Genomic DNA, 18863 nt, shown 5'->3' with positions numbered 1-18863 from the left:
TGCAGCACTCAATCACACTGTTTGCATCATTGATGAAGATATTAAATTAACTTCTTAACATTTCTGCACAGAGGTGCCCCAGGAAGTTCCCACTCCCAGGTGTCCTGGTTGCTAGGGGAACCAGTTCTTCTTCTGGGAACAACACAGCAGGGGGCTTGGCAATGCCAGTGAGTTAAAAAGTCATCAGCTGCAGCACTTCCTCATGCACTGATATAGGTGAAGCAGGCAATGCCACAGCTTGCCTTGGCTGCTGCTGGGCTTCCCAGGCACAGTCCCACTACCAAACTGGGCTTGCTGAGTCCTCCTGCAGCAGCAGCCTCAGATGCTGAAACTGCTGCTGCTTCACGGTCAGCCGGATTACATTGCTGTGGAGCCTCTCAGCCTCTTGCCACTTGGTCAGGCCCACCTGCAGCTTCTCTATGAGTTGCTTAGTCTCCATCCTTGTTTTCTGGATGGCTAGTGAGTGTAGGAGAAGTAGGAGTGCAGGAGAGTGTAGGTGTGCCCTAGCCAGTGCTGAGTACAGGGGCAGAATGACTTCCCTGCTCCTGCTGGCCACACTATTCCTGTTACAGAAATGAGCTTTGAGGAAGAGTAGGTTTGGACTAGTTTGAGGGTGGTGAGACTCTGGAATAGGCTGCCCAGGGAGGTTGTAGGTGCCTTCTCCCTGGGGGTTTTCAAGGCCAGGCTGGTTGAGGCCTCAAGCTGCCGAATCCAGTAGTGAGGCATGCCTGCCCTTGGCGGGGAGGTTGGGAGTAGGTTATCTCCAAGGTCCCTTCCAATCTAAGCAATTCTATGATTCTGTGACATGTAGAAAACACATTGCACACATAGTGTGAATGATCCATTACCTTACCAGTTTCTTTTCTGTAAAACAAGATGAGAACAATGGTTCCTCCATTCTCCAAACACCTGAACACTTGACAGCCTTGCAGTGGCAAGTTGTAATCCATTCCTTGCAGAAGGGATTTTTTCCAACCCTGATTCAAAACCTGCTTCCCAATTTTTCACAGACCTGGCCCTTTCCCTGTGCTTATAGCCATCACTAGAAGGAAGATGTCAATAAACCAGGGTTTTCCTCAGAGGCAAAAGCACAAGATGACTTCCACTCTAGTTACAGAAACTCTGTACTGAAGTGCAGTAGCTAGATGGAAGTGTTTTTCAACTATGCTGAGCTAATACAACTGAAATGCGTGCCATTGGCTTATCAAAACACAGCCCATATGTTTCTGTGTAATTATTCTGATGGAATAAATATTTTGTACAACCACCATAATGATATGCTCTGCAGGTGTTGCATAATACAGGTTATCTTGCTTGTAGTTTGATCTAGCATTTCTGGACATGTCTCGTGTGTCCTTGTATCAAATTGACTGCCAAAGCTGTATACGATGTGTAATGTTTATAGCTTTAACCTTACATGCATTTCCCTTTTGTAAAGCACATTTTTATTAGTTAGTTTCAGATTGCTCCCTGCAGTTGAGAACACACATATTCTTTAGGTATATATTTTCAGCCACAACAACAATTTTCTGCTCTTAGTATCATTTTCCCTGTTACTATTTTTGTTTTAATCTCTATGTATAATTTACATCCCCGGATGTTTAACATTTCTTTACTTTGTTGTATGTACATCTCTTCTGTTTTAGTAAGGTCATGCCCTTTTGCTGTAGAAATGTTTAAGAGTGGCTTGACCCTCAGAAGAAATTGCTTCTCTTCATACCTGAATCAAGGTATTACTAAGATACTGCCTCCAATGGTACATGATTTCGACAAGGTCCATTCTTGCTGTTGGTTATTAATAGGAAAGAATGATTGCATTTTCTCACATTCACATGTTTAAGGCCATGGATAGTTGACATATGTTACTGAATCAGGAAAACAAATAAAATTACAAATTATAGGCCAACAAATCTTTTCTTGGGTTTAACTTTGTTGTTTCTATCCCTTCAAATTTTAGTTGCCATATTCAGCAAATATTTTACCTTTTACATCACTGATTAAACTAAGAGGCAAAATAATTTAAAGGCTCTGACTCCTCTTGAGTGTCAGAAATTCAGATGCTTATTAAGTACTTTAAAGTGTATTTCTTTAAACATATATTGTTTCACATCCAGTAGTCAGTAAAACATTTAGCATTTGTGTATTCTTAAATTTATTTAAATATTATAACCTTTTTTTCTGTAGTTCAAGGAAAGTTTTAAAGGCTGTATACGTTATTTCCTCATTCTGAAAGAATGACTAACCCTAATTGCACCAAATATAGTCTTCCTCTTGCCTTTTGTAGTTAGAAAAATAAATTTGCCTTTACAAAGTGTTATGTCTTTGCTTGTTCCTAATAAAAATATCATGTCTCCACTCACTCTCTATTTGAAAGGTTAAGAAAGACCAATGATCAGAGGAGAGAACAGCGAGTCAGTGCTAGAGATGGGTCTGGACTTAAGTCATACACCGCTCTGAATCCTATTTTTCCCCCTGTTCTTTCTTCCATAAATTAAAAACCTATTCTGGAACAACAGCAATCAGCCTTTTTTGTCTGTCCCAAAATACTCCTGAAGGTGCAGCTACATAAACTGGAGTTTCTTGTGATGAAACATGAATCTGTTGTAGTTTTCCCTCCTCCAAAGTTTTTAGGAAAATTAAACTGTTATCCTCTGCCTTCTCCACTGACCTTTGGCTGTAACTACTGGGGACAGAGAGGAGGAATAAATGGTGAAAACAAACTCCATGACATTTCTTCAAAGGCTCTTTGTGAGAAATAAGAGAACAAGTCACGAGGCATGACTACACCAGCCCCATGTTAAACAGAGAGGGAAAATCCTGACACTTGTAGACACTCTTTATAGAGCTAATCACTTGAGAACTGAAAGAAGTTGTGAGCCCAAAGCAAGTTAAATACAGTACAGTGACATCTCCAAATAATGGGATATGCAGCATGTGATCAGGACACAAGGATCTGGACATCCTTCCCAAAACAGGCCCTTGGTAAAGTGTTTTTGAAGATCTCATTGCCTTGACTCATAAGCTGTCTTGTTTCTGATTTTTTTTCCAATTTTCTCCTCCAATTTCAGTGGGGAAAGGGGGCTGACCAAACAGCTTATTGGGAACTTGTGTTCCAGCCAGAGCCAATCCACTCCAGAAATCCAGCAAAAACCAAGTTGTCTGTAAGCTTTGGGCTTAAGACTAAACAACAAAAAGACATAAAGGAATACAGGCTGCCAGTCTCTGCTTCCTCACATTGTCTGTGCACTGAACTTCACATCAGAAAGTTAGGAGACTTGGTTTTCAATGAACTTAGAAGCTATCATTTTATAGATGTGCAAAGTACTATGAGACTGATTACACAGCTCTTTAAGTAAGAGAGTCTATCTGATCTTCTGCAATGTCAGTGAGACCTTGAACTGCTCAGTATTTCCAACAGCAATTTATAAAGTCCAGTTTCTAGAGGAACACTGGAAACATAACATGAATTAATCTGCAGGTTAATAAGCACAAAGTAAGGTATAAACATCCAACGTGAACAACTTCCATCATCTACTTCTATCCCTTTCTTGTTGATTAGGCATATTGTTCTTAAATCTGTTCAGTAAGTGTAAATCTTACTCCAGCAACTTTCATTCTGTGAGAATCCAGGGAATTCTTTTCTCAGCTCCTTTATCTTCTTGCCTGAAGGCATGTGTATGGAAGACACAATCTTCAGAAGCTAATACAAAATACTCCACACAAGACATGAGCTGTAAAAGATAACTGAAATGGTTACAAAAGCAACAAAGCACGCATAACAGAGTATTCTTAAAATAAAAATGCAGCCTTTATTGATTCTATTTTGTCAGCTATTATAATCTTGTACCTTATAAACTATGTTCATGAATTGTATCTGAAAGTTTTAATTCCCACATTAAAATTGGAATTTGTTTTTTAATTTGCATGCATTCTTAAAAACAAATACTATGTAAGTGGGGCAAAACTGTCTTGTGGGCTTATCCTTTTCCAACTGCACATTGGTTCTGCACATTGGCCATAACAACCCCAGGCAGAGCTACAGGCTGGGGTAAGAGTGGCTGGAGAGCAGCCAGGCAGAGAGGGACCTAGGGGTACTGGTCAATGGTAGGCTGAACATGAGCCTGCAGTGTGCCCAGGCAGCCAAGAGGGCCAATAGCATCCTAGCCTGCATCAAGAACAGTGTGGCCAGCAGGAGCAGGGAGGTCATTCTGCCCCTGTACACTGCACTGGTTAGGCTGCACCTCGAGTATTGTGTCCAGTTCTGAGCCCCTCAGCTTAGGAAGGATGTTGACTTGCTGGAGCGTGTCCAGAGAAGGGCAACAAAGTTGGTGAGGGGTTTGGAACACAAGCCCAATGAGGAGAGGCTGAGGGAGCTGGGACTGCTTAGCCTGAAGAGAAGGAGACTCAGGGGTGACCTTATTACTCTCCACAACTACCTGAAGGGAGGTTGTAGACAGGCGGATGTTGGTCTCTTCTCCAAGGCACCCAGTACCAGAACAAGAGGACACAGTCTCAGGCTGCACCAGGGGAGGTTTAGATTGGATGTTAGGAAGAAGTTCTATACAGAGAGAGTGATTGCCCATTGGAATGGGCTGCCTGGGGAAGTGGTGGAGTCGCCATCTTTGGAGATGTTCAGGAGGAGATTTGATGGGGTGCTTGGTGCCATGGGTTAGTTGTTTGGGTGGGTTGGATTGGCTGATGGGTTGGACGTGATGATCTTGAAGGTCTCTTCCAACCTGGTCTATTCTAAAAATTCTAAAATTCTAAATTCTAAAAATTGTTTGAAATTGTTAATGCTCCCTTATTGTGACAGTATCTCCCTCTCGAATATCCAAACCTGTAAATAAACCTCTAATTTGGTATGTATTTTGGGACAGGACTTTTCCAGGACAATAAAAAAAAATTCCATTTTCGCAATTCCTGCCTCACATTCATAATTAATAACTACAACACATGCTTGAAGCCACACATATGTACAGCACAAACTTCAGGAGCTAACACATAACATCCCACAAAAGACAAGAGTGGTAAAAGATGACAGAATAGAATAGAATAGAATAGAATAGAATAGAATAGAATAGAATAGAATAGAATAGACCAGACCAGGTTGGAAGAGACCTTCAAGATCATCACGTCCAACCTATCATCCAACACCACCCAACCAACTAAACTGTGCAACCAAGCACCCTGTCAAGTCTCCTCCTGAACACCTCCAGTGACGGCGACTCCACCACCTCCCCGGGCAGCCCATTCCAATGGGCAATCACTCTCTCTGTGTATGACCTCCAGCCTGAACTTCCCCTGGCACAGCCTGAGACTGTGTCCTCTTGTTCTGGTGCTGGCTGCCTGGGAGAAGAGACCAACATCCGCCTGTTTACAACCCCCCTTCAGGTAGTTGTAGACAGCAATAAGGTCACCCCTGAGTCTCCTCCTCTCCAGGCTAAGCAACCCCAGCTCCCTCAGCCTCTCCTCATAGGGCCTGTGTTCCAAGCCCCTCACCAACTTCGTTGCCCTTCTCTGGTCTCGTTCCAGCAAGTCAACATCCTTCCTAAACTGAGGGGCCCAGAACTGGACACAGTACTCAGGGTGCAGCCTAACCAGTGCAGTGTACAGGGGCAGAATGACCTCCCTGCTCCTGCTGGCCACACTGTTCTTGATGCAGGCCAGGATGCCATTGGCCCTCCTGGCCACCTGGGCACACTGCAGGCTCATGTTCATCCTACCATCAACCAGCACCCCCAGGTCCTTCTCTGCCTGGCCGCTCTCCAGCCACTCTGACCCCAGCCTGTAGCTCTGCATGGGGTTGGGACTGAAATGCTTACAAAAGCAATAAAGCACACAACTAAAAGTATTCTTCCAAAAAAAGCAGCCTTTATTACAATACATGCCAAAGTAAAAGTAAGGTCGCACTTTTCAACACCCTCTATGAATCGTATTTACAGGTTTAACACTGGAATTTCTTTGGGGTTTTGTTTGGTTGGTTTTTGGGGTTGGGTTTTTTTTTGGTTTTTTTTTTTTGTATTTGCATACATTGTTACAAATAAATATTATAAAATGTGACTGAAGAACAGATGCATATAAGGAGAAAATGGAACGCTGGCTTAAAATGAAGCCATTGCAGATTAGAGAATGCATTCTTTTAGAACATTAAAATACATGCTACTTGAACTGAGAAAGTAAACTTCTGTTAAAAAAGCAACAGATCACCTACAAACGAGCAAGGTGAGCCTTTCTTGTTTGTTTTTTTTTCATAGTGTCACGTGAAAGTTACACAGGAGACCCCAGTGATCACTAGGGAATCTGCCACAATCCAGTTTTTCCAACCCAACTAAGTCCATACTTTGTGGTTTAATACATCCCCCTTCTGCTGCAGGCCGCAAGAACAGGCGGTCAAACCTCGTCTTGAACTTGTAGGTTGCATTCAGGTTGGAGTTGGACTGCGTGTCCCAAGTGTAGCGGCAGTGCTCAGGTTTACCCAAAAGCTCCCAGATATCCACAATGTTGCCAGGTAACTTACCAAGTCTAGCAACCTAAAGCAGGGGAGAAGGAGGTAGAGAATACACAGGATAATGAATTCACAAATTTTGCCAAAGCCAGAAAATATCACTCTCTTCTGCAAAACAGGAATTGCTAAACCCAAAGATACTGGAGCTCTTTATAAATTGTGGTATTTCTGCAGGATAATCTAATGCCTGACCAGTTCTTGCACTACTTTTGAAATCCAAACCATGTTCCAAATAAACATTCAGCTCTGAGATTCTGAGGTTTGGGAGTCAACACAATGTTGCCTGGAACAACATCATTCCAGTTCACTGCAACGGAATTTCAGGATGGGGAAAGATGGAACACTGACCTTTTAATAGTAATGCAAAAGTTTCACTGTTAGCATTAGCAGCCAAAATGAACTTCCACTTTTGAATGTCTTGATGAGGGGGGATTCATTTTAAACTCCCAAGATCCACTTTGTCAGAGCACGCTCTTCTTTCACACTTCCTACAAGCATTAACTCTGAGAACCAGAGTCGACAAAGTAAAGATCAGGTTCTCAAAACAAGAAGATGTCTCTGAAGTTGAAAACTTTATCAACACTCCCTGTGTGTTCTCAGATATAAGGCTTGCAAATAAAGTGTTTTGTTATTGAGGTGGGGAGTAGAGCTCAGCTGTAACAATGCCTCAGGACAGCAGTGGCAGCCCTTCCACTTGTGAGACACACTTCTACTTTTTAAGAGTAGATGTTGCCTATCTCTGTTCCACCTAAGCAGGGCATTGCTCCTAAAGAAATAGAAAAGTCTGAGAAGATTATGTCAGAATACCTTCTCAAAATAACAAGGTGGCTTATTTCTATTTACCTCACTGTCTCTGAGGTTTGTATCCCCTCCAAATATAACAGTGGTAGACTCTGACTCCTCCTGCATTTTCTTTAATGCTATTTGCAGCTGCTTTACACGCTCCTTTGAGTGTGATTTAGTGCTCTCCAGATGAGAGGTCATAAGGCAAAGTTCAATACCAGATACGCTCACCTGTGCATGAAACAAAGAGGTAATCTCACTATCCACACCATGATAACAAGTTCAAAGACAAACTCTATTCACAAAATATATGACAGAGCTCTGGTTAATGTTGGTTTTACACTGAGGAAAAGCGACTTAGAGGAAGGGAGCAGGATTTCATTTTGTTTGTAACTCAGAAGCTATGAGACTAGAGAACAAAGCACAGACAGTTACTTCCATAGAAGGTTCAAGTTTGTTAGTATCAAATGCAGCTGAGTTTGTATGTTTGGAGAAGCTGGTTTTCCGCTGTTTGAGAGTGTCACGGAGTAAAGCCAGTTCCGTCTTTTCCCAGACTTTGATGTGAAAGCACAAATACAGCTGTTTCATACATACTGACTCACTCACATGCACAACTAAAAGGTTCCTCATCATGGAGGTTGTTGGAAAAGGTATTATCTCATGTTTCAGCAGCTTCACTCTTGATTTCTTCAACATTATGGCAGTGAAATAGCCAACTACATCACCTAAAGGACAACAGGAAAAGACACAGTCAAGAATAGTTTCTACACTGCCATAAAGAAGTTAAGGTTCTGAAAGAGACCTTTATACTGTGATCTGGGAGAATCACATTAATTTGTAGGACATAGAAAGTCAGTTCCAAGTTTCAAAATGGTGGTGTGAATGTTCCATATTTTTTAAATGCAAATATTTAAGAAATTACTGATCTATGGCACTTCTTGGGCCACCTTTTCAAAATGCAGAGAAAATGCACATGAAACCATCAGGAAATCAAGCTTTTCCCATCAGTAGTCTGCATTGAGCTATATCCTGATACCATATCACTGGAGGTAATTTAAGTGCTTCCTTCTTCACTCTGCTCTTTTCATCCAGAGATTTCAGCAAGGAGCATGGAACAAAATTAAGCTTACTTTTTCCAATCTCTGTCTTTAGATACTGAGGGTTATTTTTTACCTGGAATAATAGTGTAGTTGCTGAGTCTCTTCTGTAGAAGACCAAGATGTGGTGGTACAACCTCTTGTAAAAACACAACATCTGGACTGTATCTGAAAGCAGCACGAGAAGATTTTAAACTAACTACTCAAAGGCAGCACTGTTAGACTCCAAGGTCAAATAGAACAGGGATTTCAGGTGCACCTTATCCTCATCTTCCTATGTTGTAAGAAACCAATTTTAGAAAAAAAGAAAAAAAACTCTCTCCATCACATTCAGTGGCAGAGACAAATCACTGCCATAGGGACGGGACAGACATGGATCTGACATGATAATAAAATGCATTACTTCTTTATACCATTGAAGCTGGCTACATGGCAATAGAGAGATGAAGCGATACTTACAATCTCACATAAGAACAGACTCCTCTAGCTCGGTCTATTAGATTTGCTACATCCAGCCCATCAATGTTCCAGGTTAGCAGTGAGAAGCTGCTGTCATCTTCTTGTTGCTTCAGATCTGCACTATTGACACCATCATTACTAGTAGTTGCATCATCTGTGAGGTCAATACTGAAGAGAGAGTTTACTTGTTTGTCAGCGTGCATAATGATATATATCCCTGCTGCAATTACCTCCCTTATCTTCTGAAGGAAAGCTTTAGACCCATCTCAACTTGGAGGTGACCAACTAAAACTTTCCCAACAAATGAGTCAACATACATTGAAAGTGCAGTGACTAAAATATGCAGGCTCAATCATACGTAGCCTTAGTACCGAGGTGTAGTAAGCAGCTTTTCCTGATGGCCACAGACACAGGAAAACATCTCACATTCCGATTTAACTGAAATCAGACAGCAACCAATGTAAACTGTCTTTAGCTCAAGCAATGGGTTTTCCCAGGTTTACCCTTCCAAGTCTCTCCCCAGTCCCACTGGGAGGGGAGGAAGCAAGAGCTGTGTGCTGCTCAGCTGCCCACCAGGGTTAAATCACACCACCAATCCAGTGTGAATTACTCAAGTAAAGGGAAAGTCTGAAACAAAATACATTGAACAGTATAGTAAGAGTTGACAAACTGTATTTTGGCACAGTTGAGATTCTAGAGTTTTGTTTCTATACATAGTATTTGTATGCACCCATGAAAATAAGGTCTGGAACCAAAAGAGGACTTAGTAATGGTTTATGTTCTTCCTGCTGCACAAACACTGTAGGACTCTGGTACTACGCACACATGATCTAAACTGAAGTGAGAAAGAAAAGCTGGCAAAGGAGGGGAAGCTCAGAGACATTTAAGTAGGTAAATAATGTGGTATATGCTGCCAGTATTTCCCTGATGACTTTTTTACATTTATACTGTCATCTGAACGACTATGAGATGAAACATGAAAGTCTGCATAATCAAAAGAGATCCTCCCCTGACTGGGAGTTCTCCAGGCAGTCCTCTCTCTCAACACATTCTGTATACAACAGCTCAAGACAGAGCCAACAATACAAAGGCAGAGGCTGGTAAAGAAAAAGGTGCTGCCAACTGGATATGACTAAATGCTGACTCATCATGCACTATCTGGAGACCAATGCAACCATTCAGTAAGCTTCCAATGTTTTTATACATACGCATCGAGCAAAAGCAGGCATGCTGTTATCAAATATAGCTTATCCAGAACGATACAGATCCTAAGGCCTCTTTTATATAACATGCAAGTCAGTAACAAAAAATCTACAGGAAACAACTTTCCCTCTGGGCTCTGAATGCCAAGGATTTGTAAAAACTCAATTCCACATGCAGTTCAATACTTTTGGTGTGCCCTACTAAGTATGCTGTGAGATCATCTGTGTAGGACACAGATCTTCATTCCCCCAAGTACATTTAACAAGGTGTGCCTGTATCTGCCACTCTTATTTATAGGAATAGAAGTATGCATACATCTAGTACATGACATACATACACTAACAAACAAATGTGTGGGTATGTACAGTAAAATCCCCCTATCGATTGCTGCACAAAATTAGACAATGAAAATAAAATTGACTTGTCCCTTCTCCAGAACGCTCACAATCTACTGATACCCCTCTCAAGAGGAGCTGCCTATTCTCCTCCACGGGAGCAGCCTTGGGAAGCAACATCTAGCGTGGAAACATCAGTGTGAGGAAGGGAAACCCCCTCAGCAGAGGTGCGAGGTCTGGCGAAGCTCTAAGATGAGGGCTGCTCCCCAGAATGAAGCTATAACCCGGAAGATAATCCTACCCAGGTGCCCCCGATCTGCCTCCTTCCTGCCGTACCGATTGCCCCTGCTCGGAGGTCACCTACCAGATCACGGGCGCTTCGCGGGCTGGCCGTTCCTCGCCTGCTGGCTCCACCTCCACAACTTCCTTCACTGTCGGCGGCTCGAAATAGGCATCCAGCGCCCTCTGAAACACAAGGGTGGATAACAGATGGTAGGGAAGGGACCACAACCCCGGGGCAGCCCCGGACCCTGCCGCTGGTCGTACCTGCAAGTGCCCTCCGGATCCCCCCGCGGATCGTACCTGCAAGTGCCAGTCGTTACCGGCCAAGAAGCTTTGCGCAACCTCCGTATCGCTACATGTGATGGCAACGAACTCACAACACAGCACCTTCCTCCGCTTCGCCAGGTGTAACGACTCCTCTTCCTGCTCCCGCTGCTCCTCCCCCGGCAGCGGCTCCCCAGCCTGCGGCACCCGGGACACCCCAATCTCGTTCCCATCCCTATCCCCATCCCCATCCCTATCCCCATCCCCATCCCTATCCCCATCCCCATCCCTATCCCCATCCTCCTGCCACTGCGCCTCCGCCGCCGCCTCCATGGCTCCCGCGTCGGAAGTCAGGGGCAAGCCCCACCTACCGAGATTGCCGTTCCGGAGCGCGGCTCGGCCGTTGGTGGTGGACTGACACCATGGGGTTTACGTTGGAGAGCTTGAGAGAGGCCATGAAGTACATGGTAGAGTCGCAGGGCTTCGATCGAGTGCTCCGCAAGGTACGGGCAGGTCGCTGGAAAGGGCAAGCGGGGAGCGTCCCGCTGCCGGCAGCCTCTGGCGCCAGAGGGCAGTTCGCCCGCGGCGGGGCTGCTCTTTTGAAAGCCTGTTTGTCCCCTCTCACAATAAAAGGCTGAACCAGGACCCGGGCGAGGTCAGGCGAAGCTGTGCCACTCTGCTGGGGTCCACTGTCTGGGAGACTCGGGCCAGGCGGCGGAGCTGGAGGAGGCCTAGGCCGCGGCCTGCGCGGGGGTTGTTGGACGGCGATGGCATAGCTGTGGGTTACTGCGGGAACCCCCTGGTACTCTCCTGATGTTGTTTGCCCAGTTTCTTGATCTCGGATCTACACATGGTAGAAAACATGCACAATGACAGAGTGGTAGGTGCTGGAAGATACCGCTGGAGGTCACCTGTCCCGCCCTGCTTGCTAAAGGAGGGTCACCCAGAGCCTGGACCCAGTACTCGAGATGTGACCTCACTAGGGCAGAGTAGAGGAGTACAACCTCACTTGACTTGCTGGCTAAGAGTTACTCAATAATTTCCTTTTTAAATACTAGTGCTGCCTTCTGTTACCTCTCTGAAGGTGAGGATTGTGCTGAATGACCTTCCATGATTTATTTAGGAACTAGTAGTCTTCATTTGTAATACCTATGACTAAGCTAACTTCCAGGACTGTGAAGTTATTAAATAAATGACTAGTCTTCTCTATCTAAAAGTAAAACACCAGCTCATCATAGCATCTCATACCTCATCTTGAAATCAGACTGAAAGCACAAGCACCTCAGTGAGTTTCTGCGGTCCAGTATAGAGAAATGCATTTGGTAAATTTCTAATGTAATGCTGTGTTATGATAAAAAAGCTGAAATTATGTTACTGAGTTATCTTAAATTCTGTAGCATGCAGTAGCGTAGCTGCTGTGTAGAGTGGTCCTGTGAAGTGGTTTCACTGTTCTCATTAAATTTTGCAACTCTCACGCTATTTGGGGGAAGTTTAGGCTTGATCTTAGAAAGAAGTTCTTCACAGAATGAGTGCTCGCCCATTGGAATGGGCTGTCCAGGGAGGTGGTGGGGTCAACGTTCCTGGAGGTGTTTAAGAAAAGACTGGATGAGGCACTTAGTGCCATGGTCTAGTTGATTAGGTAGGGTTAGGTGATCAGTTGGACTTGATGCTCTTGGAGGTCTCTTCCAACCTGGTTGATTCTGTGATATAATTTCCATTAAAATGATTACCCTTGAATATAGAAAGGAATAAACCTTTATTAGAATAAACCAAACCAGGTTGGAAGAGACCTTCAAGATCATCGTGTCCAACCCATCAACCAATCCAACCCACCCAAACAGCTAACCCATGGCACCAAGCACCCTATCAAGTCTCCTCCTGAACACCTTCAATGACGGCGACTCCACCACCTCCCCGGGCAGCCCATTCCAATGGGCAATCACTCTTTCTGTATAGAACTTCTTCCTAACATCCAACCTAAATCCACTAAATTCTGTTAAATAATTAAATTATCTATTTTCTATTGATTTGTGCTACTGTGACATGCAATGATGCAATAAATCTCTGAAAACCAGCCATGCCAAAATGTACGTGTTTTGTATTGCAGAGGAGCAAATGTAATATTGGAATCTGATAGCTTCACGATCCAATACATTTAATAGAAAGTGGCAATTTCAAAGCAGCTCTTTCTGTCTTGTTTCCTCAAGACACGTTGGTCTTGCATATAAAAAGTTTTTGTAAAGAGTCTAATTAGTTCTTATTTACCTCTTCATTGTGACAATTGTACGCTGTCTTTAAATCATTCTAAGTGGAGTGCAAATGCAGTATTTCAGCTCATACAGGTAACTGGCTGCAAGTGAGCCTTGGGAGACAGGCTTCCTGCCTTGCTCTGGAATACTTTTAGACTTTTCCTGCAGTCTCCTAGTATTACGATGCTATGAATGTAATCATAGTAATACTAAAAGTACAGTTGTGTCTTAATTTGAAGTACATGTTGTTTTTCTCAGAGACACCTGAAGCCTTTCCTGCCAAACCTAAATATGACACAAGATTTTTCCTGTTCTAGAGAAGACAGGCTTTAGTCTCAAACTTTCCAGCCTCAGCCTCAAACTTGGCTTCTGGGTTAATTCCAGTGTGGTATCAACATAAGACTTAAGGCCCTTTGTGTGTTTTAAAGCCCTTTCTCCAGAGAAGTAAGCATGGCAGTAGTGGCTGGAAGCCAAAGCAGCATACTGCTCACGGAGAAAGACATGTGGGAGGGCAGGCACAGAAGTACTGAAGAGGTGCAAACCAGCAGCTCTAGCTGTGTGAGTCCTGGAAGCACTCACAATACTGAACTATTTTCGTCAAGGACAGCAGACAGCTAGTGCCAGATCAGAGCAATGACAAATGAAACCAGATGCTTTCCTTGCCTTGCTGATGGATTTGAGCTCTCCCCAATGGCAGTAGAAGCCATCTGCTCCCGGTGTCAACCATCAGAGAAGTCCTTATTAAAAATTCTCTCAGAAACTTAGGCTTCCAGTCATTGCAGTGCAGCATAAGCCTGGTGTAGGACTTGGGACTTTAATTCATCAGGGGCTGTTTCTATATTAGGACACTGCCTTGGGGATTCCCCCTATGCTTAATTCCTGCCGTTTCCATTGATGGGCTGTGTACTCCATCATCATCATTTATCTTAGTATCATTTCCCTGCAAAATTTGGATAGTTTTGTGTATCAGAAGTGGACATTGGCCAAAATTGATCTCTTACACTGCGTTACAAATAAGGAGTAGTGTGACTGGAGACAATGTCAGTCTTAATTCTTTTTAAGATTAAAAACATTTAACCCAACTCAGCTGATACTGATGTGAAAACATGAAAATTAAAGAAAAAAGGAAAAGAAAAAAAAGAGCAGCCTTTGTAAATAAATAGAAAATGAATAGGACTTACTGTACATATTGTGGCCACATTTCACTTGTGGCAGTCTAATGGTACTTCACCATACACATTTACACCTACAACTAAGACTTTGAAGTTACCCCAGAAAGATACCTGCTTTCAGATTTTGAAAATATATCAAGTTTTTATACAGTGCTACTAAGTGAAGAAGCTTTAAAAAAAACAAACATTTTAAATACTGAATATCAGTAACTGCTTGATCTCAAAAAAAAAAATCCCCCTTCATGTGTTGGCTACAGGGAGGAAGCATAGTCCCATAGATTGCCTGTAATTTTCCATCTACACCCATGGGCTGCAGTAAAAGCGTATATGCAAGTCATGATGCTGTGGTACAGCATGACACAGCCTTGCACACTTTTGCCCAGAAATACAAGTTTCAGTCCAGGGAGGCCAATCTGATTGGCATTTCCAGTGCTTGTTTCCATGCACAGAATAAAAATCGGAATACTGATTTTTACTGGAGTTGCTCCAGTATAATGATCAGTGAATTACTGTCGGTCTCACTTCCATTTTGTGAGCTCATAAAGACAACTCATAGTTATGGTACACACAGATAGAGGAGTTTTGTGTTCCCTCTAATCTTTTTTTTTCAGTCACAGGTGAAAGCAAAAGGAAAGCTGCAGGAGCATGTTGTTTGCTAAGCAATTCCTGGGAGCATAGCAAGTATTGAAGTTTGTTAAGCTGTCCATTTACATATCTGCACTAGAAATGCAAATTTTTCTGTGGCAACAGTCTCCTGTTCAAAATTTATGGAAATACTTAATGTGACAGCTGAACTACTGTATTTTGCATCTTTTAATTTGTCTCATGAGTCCAAAATTCAACAAGATTTATTTTCAGTTTGACTGAAGGCAGTATTGTGTGTTGGTAATATTGTCAGTAAGCTTTTTATTCCTCTTGGTTATACAGGTGAAACTTCTTTCTGCAACTCCTGGAAAAGTTGTCTGTGAAATGAAAGTAGAGGAGGAGCATACAAACAGAGGTGGTACGTTACATGGAGGCTTGACAGCCACACTTGTGGATGTTGTGTCGACAGCAGCGTTGCTATACACAGAAAGAGCAGTGCCAGGGGTCAGTGTGGACATGAACATCACGTAGGTACCATCCACTGTGTTTACCAGAACCTACTAACAGTTCTTCACCTAACATGGTATTGACTCCATTGTACATAATTTCTGTGCTTTAGTACTCACTTAGAAAGAGGTGTTTTCTTGTCTTGATTCATTGGGGGGGATTGTATTTGAGGATGTTGCCATTTGGTTGCAAATTTTGAGTTGGACTTTTCTTAACATTTGTTCCACATGTTATAGAAGTGGTACCCATCCATTCATGGAATGTAAAGGGATGTTGAGATATTCATATATATATATATAAAAATAAATAATTTTGATCTTATGAAATTGACTCAGCTTCTGTCTTCCCTTGTGAGGATAGATTAAATTGTGTCCTCAAAGACCAAAATCTAGGGTAAGCAGCTTTCTATAAACCCTTTTTTACTATTAGTCCATAAAATACTAAACCAGGAAAAATCAGGAAACGAGGAAACAGTTTAGCTCTGCTCACATAGAGGGCAAATTACAGATTGAATCAGAATTTCTCAGTCGAGGAAGATTCCTTTGCTTTAGGTGATTTAAAGGTAGTTCCATACTGAGCTTAGTTCTTGGTGCAATGCAAATTTGAAGCACAGTGTTGTAAAGTGAAAAAAAAAAAAAGTGCTGAAACTTCCTTTGATCATGCAATTATAGCTTGCCAGCTTTGATTCATTAATTTTAATGAAGAGATTATGACTGACTGGAACTGAAGTAATCCTGCTTGGAATAAGAGAGTATTCAAAATCTTGGAAAAGTAACCCCTCATCAAAACTGCCTTTAAAAAAATGGGAGATTAAAAAGAAAGCTTTAAAAGTACGTGGGGAATGATCTGTATCTTTAACAGTTTCCCTCCTTTACCCCTCCTCCCCCCCCAGCACTCTTTTGATTTCTTCAATAGCTGGGTGGGACTGGAACATCTATTACAGTTTTATACTACCACTGTAATCACGAGGAAATGACTGGAAATGCAAACCTGAAATTCCTCTGTGATTGTTTTTATTTCCCCTACAGTAATGGAACAAGAGGCCAACACCTGAATTGTTTATGCTATCGAGTGTGCCTCCTTAATTGCATAAGGGCTAAAATCTCATGACAGTGCTGTCTCTGGAGATGATCCAAAATGATTCAGTAGCATAACCTTTAGGAAATGTTACATGAAGCAATATTAATAGCTTTGTTTAGCACAGACTGCTGCTTTCATTGGACAAATGAGATTGGATATCAAATATTGCTATAACTCAACATTTTCTTTTTTGGGAAGGAGCTTTTTTAAAAGCTGGCAGGAAGAAGCTATTTCAGTAATGGAAAGAACAGAGAGAAACAGAGAAACTTTTTTTTTCCCCCCCCTAATCACAAGAGGATCAGCAGCAGCCTCTGAGAATGAAACAAAGATTGAAACCCTGCCCCCATCAGCTAATGGGGCTTGTGCAACCTCAGCATTAGCCATGAGTGACATACTTTTGACATTGTGTCATGTATAAAAATGGCCTGGCTGACAAAATTTATCTCAATAAGATTTATTTGCAGCAATTACACATTCTCCTCTGTAATGCTAACATTTGAATGTTGTTCCCTTACCTCAGACCGTGACTAGATCATGTTCCTCTTAATTCTTTCCAGGCTTTTTGTGGAGAAATGTCTTCCTGTTCCCTGGAGAGTGTGTTTTAAAAGCACACCCTCAAACTCCTGTAAATAAACCCAGTTATCTAATGAATGGAAACAGCATTAAACCTGGAAAATTTGAAGGCTTCCCAGATTTCTGCAACTTTTTTTCTGACTAGGGTATGGGAAGCTGTTAACCTATGCTTAAGTTCCATAGAGAAATGACCTTCTGAAGCCTTTGTAGCAAAGTCATTTCACGGCTAAACCAGCCAGACTAGTTTAGAAAGGCTGCAGGGAGCCACAAGTGGCTGGAATAGGACTTGGAGCTGAACTTCTAACTGAGCTCTTTCATACCTAATTGCTGCTGTGCTAAAATGGACTTTTCCTGCAAACCAAGCCCATGAGTTTCTTTCTATCTGTCATATTGTCAGAGAACTCTTATACTGAATTACCACTACAGTACCTAAAGGAACCAAACAACTTTAAGACATGGGGATTTGCAAGCAGACAGTAGGAGAGAGACGTGTCTTTATTACTTTTGCTAATTCTCTTCATGATAATTTAAAATGCAGGAATATTCTTGGATTTGTGCTCTGTACAGCTTCTTACCTGTTCATTTTGTTCTTCATTGAAGATACACTTCTGCTGCTAAAATTGGGGAAGAGGTGCTGATTACAGCTCAGATTTTGAAGCAAGGAAGAAATCTTGCATTTGCCACCGTGGATTTAACAAATAAGGCTTCGGGAAAGTTAATTGCACAAGGTAGACATACAAAGTATCTAGGAAATTAATACTAAGCTGTTCAAAAATAATCATGTTTGACTTCAGAATCCTGTATAGAATGATTTTCTCATTTATGCAATAACACATCATCTGCACAAAGCTCTGATTGTCTGTATTATATAAAGTGAATTTTTCTCACTCCCATAATAGGCAAACAGACTTCTTAATTGTCACAAGCCTAAAATTAGTGCCTATTTGAGAATGGACAACAGTGTGATAGCATGGGGATGCATCTGGGGGTTTTTGGTCAAGACAGCAGAAGGAAAGAGCATTTGGACTGGCATATGGCTTACCAGCATGACAGTGCTTTAAGAGGCCTGTTCTTTTCACCTATGGTGATGTCGTGTGACAAAGCAACCCTCTCATCAGGCCCATCACAGTCACTTTCAAACAACACTGTATGTGCTTACAAACCTGAACTTCTGTGAGGTGGTAGGGACATAGTAAAATTCATCTTGATGGGAACAAAGACTTGCTGGCAAAGAGCAGTTGAAAAACAGAATTTACAAGGACAAGACACTGATTTTCCAACCACATGCAATAGAGAGGGAGGTACCTTCATTCCTTGACAAGGAATCCTGGAGTGAATCAGACCGTCTTCAGATGTCATGGAAGGATAAAAACAAGTTGTGAAATTCCAAACTGCATGAACTTAAGACCCCAGAAGATAACATGAATATGCAGGACTGTTCCAGGAAACCTAATGTAAATGCATGTGTTTCAGAGCAATAGAGCTGCTACTTTGTCTTGTCAGGGTACGGGATCTGAGATGTGAGACTCCTTGCACCAAAACTTGTGCAGCTTTGTAATAAAGATTCCCTGCCTTGTAAAACTTAAAACTGGAGTCTTATGGAGTTTCCTTCTATAGCTGAATTTTACAACAACAGTAGTACAGAGTTCCTGTAACAGTGTGAAACTGGTTTGAAAGTATAAAGCAGGATAATACAGAATGTAATACAGAATGTGATTTACTGACACTGCAACAAATTCAAAAGTAGTCAATAAAGCTTTCTGAGAACA

At 42.3% G+C, this 18863-nt stretch overlaps 2 protein-coding genes across 2 annotated transcripts; one reads left to right on the top strand and one right to left on the bottom strand.

Annotated features, from left to right (window-relative positions):
- Window positions 1-5849: 5849 nt before the first annotated feature.
- Window positions 5850-11276, bottom strand: TDP2 (tyrosyl-DNA phosphodiesterase 2). The gene is made up of 7 exons (XM_068147544.1): window positions 10965-11276; window positions 10747-10847; window positions 8845-9012; window positions 8462-8553; window positions 7895-8013; window positions 7349-7519; window positions 5850-6530 (listed from the first exon to the last, which is right to left on the bottom strand). Exons 1-7 carry the CDS (start codon window positions 11259-11261, stop codon window positions 6249-6251), a joined length of 1230 nt encoding a protein of 409 aa, XP_068003645.1. The 5' UTR covers window positions 11262-11276; the 3' UTR covers window positions 5850-6248.
- Window position 11277: 1 nt separating this feature from the next.
- On the top strand, window positions 11278-18863 carry ACOT13 (acyl-CoA thioesterase 13). The gene is made up of 3 exons (XM_068147545.1): window positions 11278-11431; window positions 15277-15461; window positions 17695-18863. The coding sequence occupies exons 1-3, from the start codon at window positions 11351-11353 to the stop codon at window positions 17849-17851; spliced, it is 423 nt and encodes a 140-aa protein (XP_068003646.1). The 5' UTR covers window positions 11278-11350; the 3' UTR covers window positions 17852-18863.

The sequence above is a fragment of the Melanerpes formicivorus genome, unplaced genomic scaffold (genome assembly GCF_026170545.1).
Source record: "Melanerpes formicivorus ecotype bairdi unplaced genomic scaffold, bMelFor1.0.p_v2 SCAF_15, whole genome shotgun sequence".
Lineage (NCBI taxonomy): Eukaryota > Metazoa > Chordata > Aves > Piciformes > Picidae > Melanerpes > Melanerpes formicivorus.
Note: the sequence above shows the minus strand (reverse complement) of the source record. Positions and strands in the feature narration are given on the sequence as shown.

Bases quoted from the DNA above. Each gene is read 5' to 3' on its own strand.
- TDP2 (XM_068147544.1), bottom strand. From the start codon at position 11,261: ATGGAGGCGGCGGCGGAGGCGCAGTGGCAGGAGGATGGGGATAGGGAT. The intron at 10,848-10,964 runs GTACGATCCGCG...CTTGTGTTTCAG, and splicing joins GTAACGACTGGCACTTGCAG to AGGGCGCTGGATGCCTATTT. The intron at 7,520-7,894 runs GTGAGTGAGTCA...TTTCATGCACAG, and splicing joins GGAACCTTTTAGTTGTGCAT to GTGAGCGTATCTGGTATTGA.
- ACOT13 (XM_068147545.1), top strand. From the start codon at position 11,351: ATGGGGTTTACGTTGGAGAGCTTGAGAGAGGCCATGAAGTACATGGTA. The intron at 11,432-15,276 runs GTACGGGCAGGT...TTGGTTATACAG, and splicing joins TCGATCGAGTGCTCCGCAAG to GTGAAACTTCTTTCTGCAAC. The intron at 15,462-17,694 runs GTAGGTACCATC...TCTTCATTGAAG, and splicing joins AGTGTGGACATGAACATCAC to ATACACTTCTGCTGCTAAAA.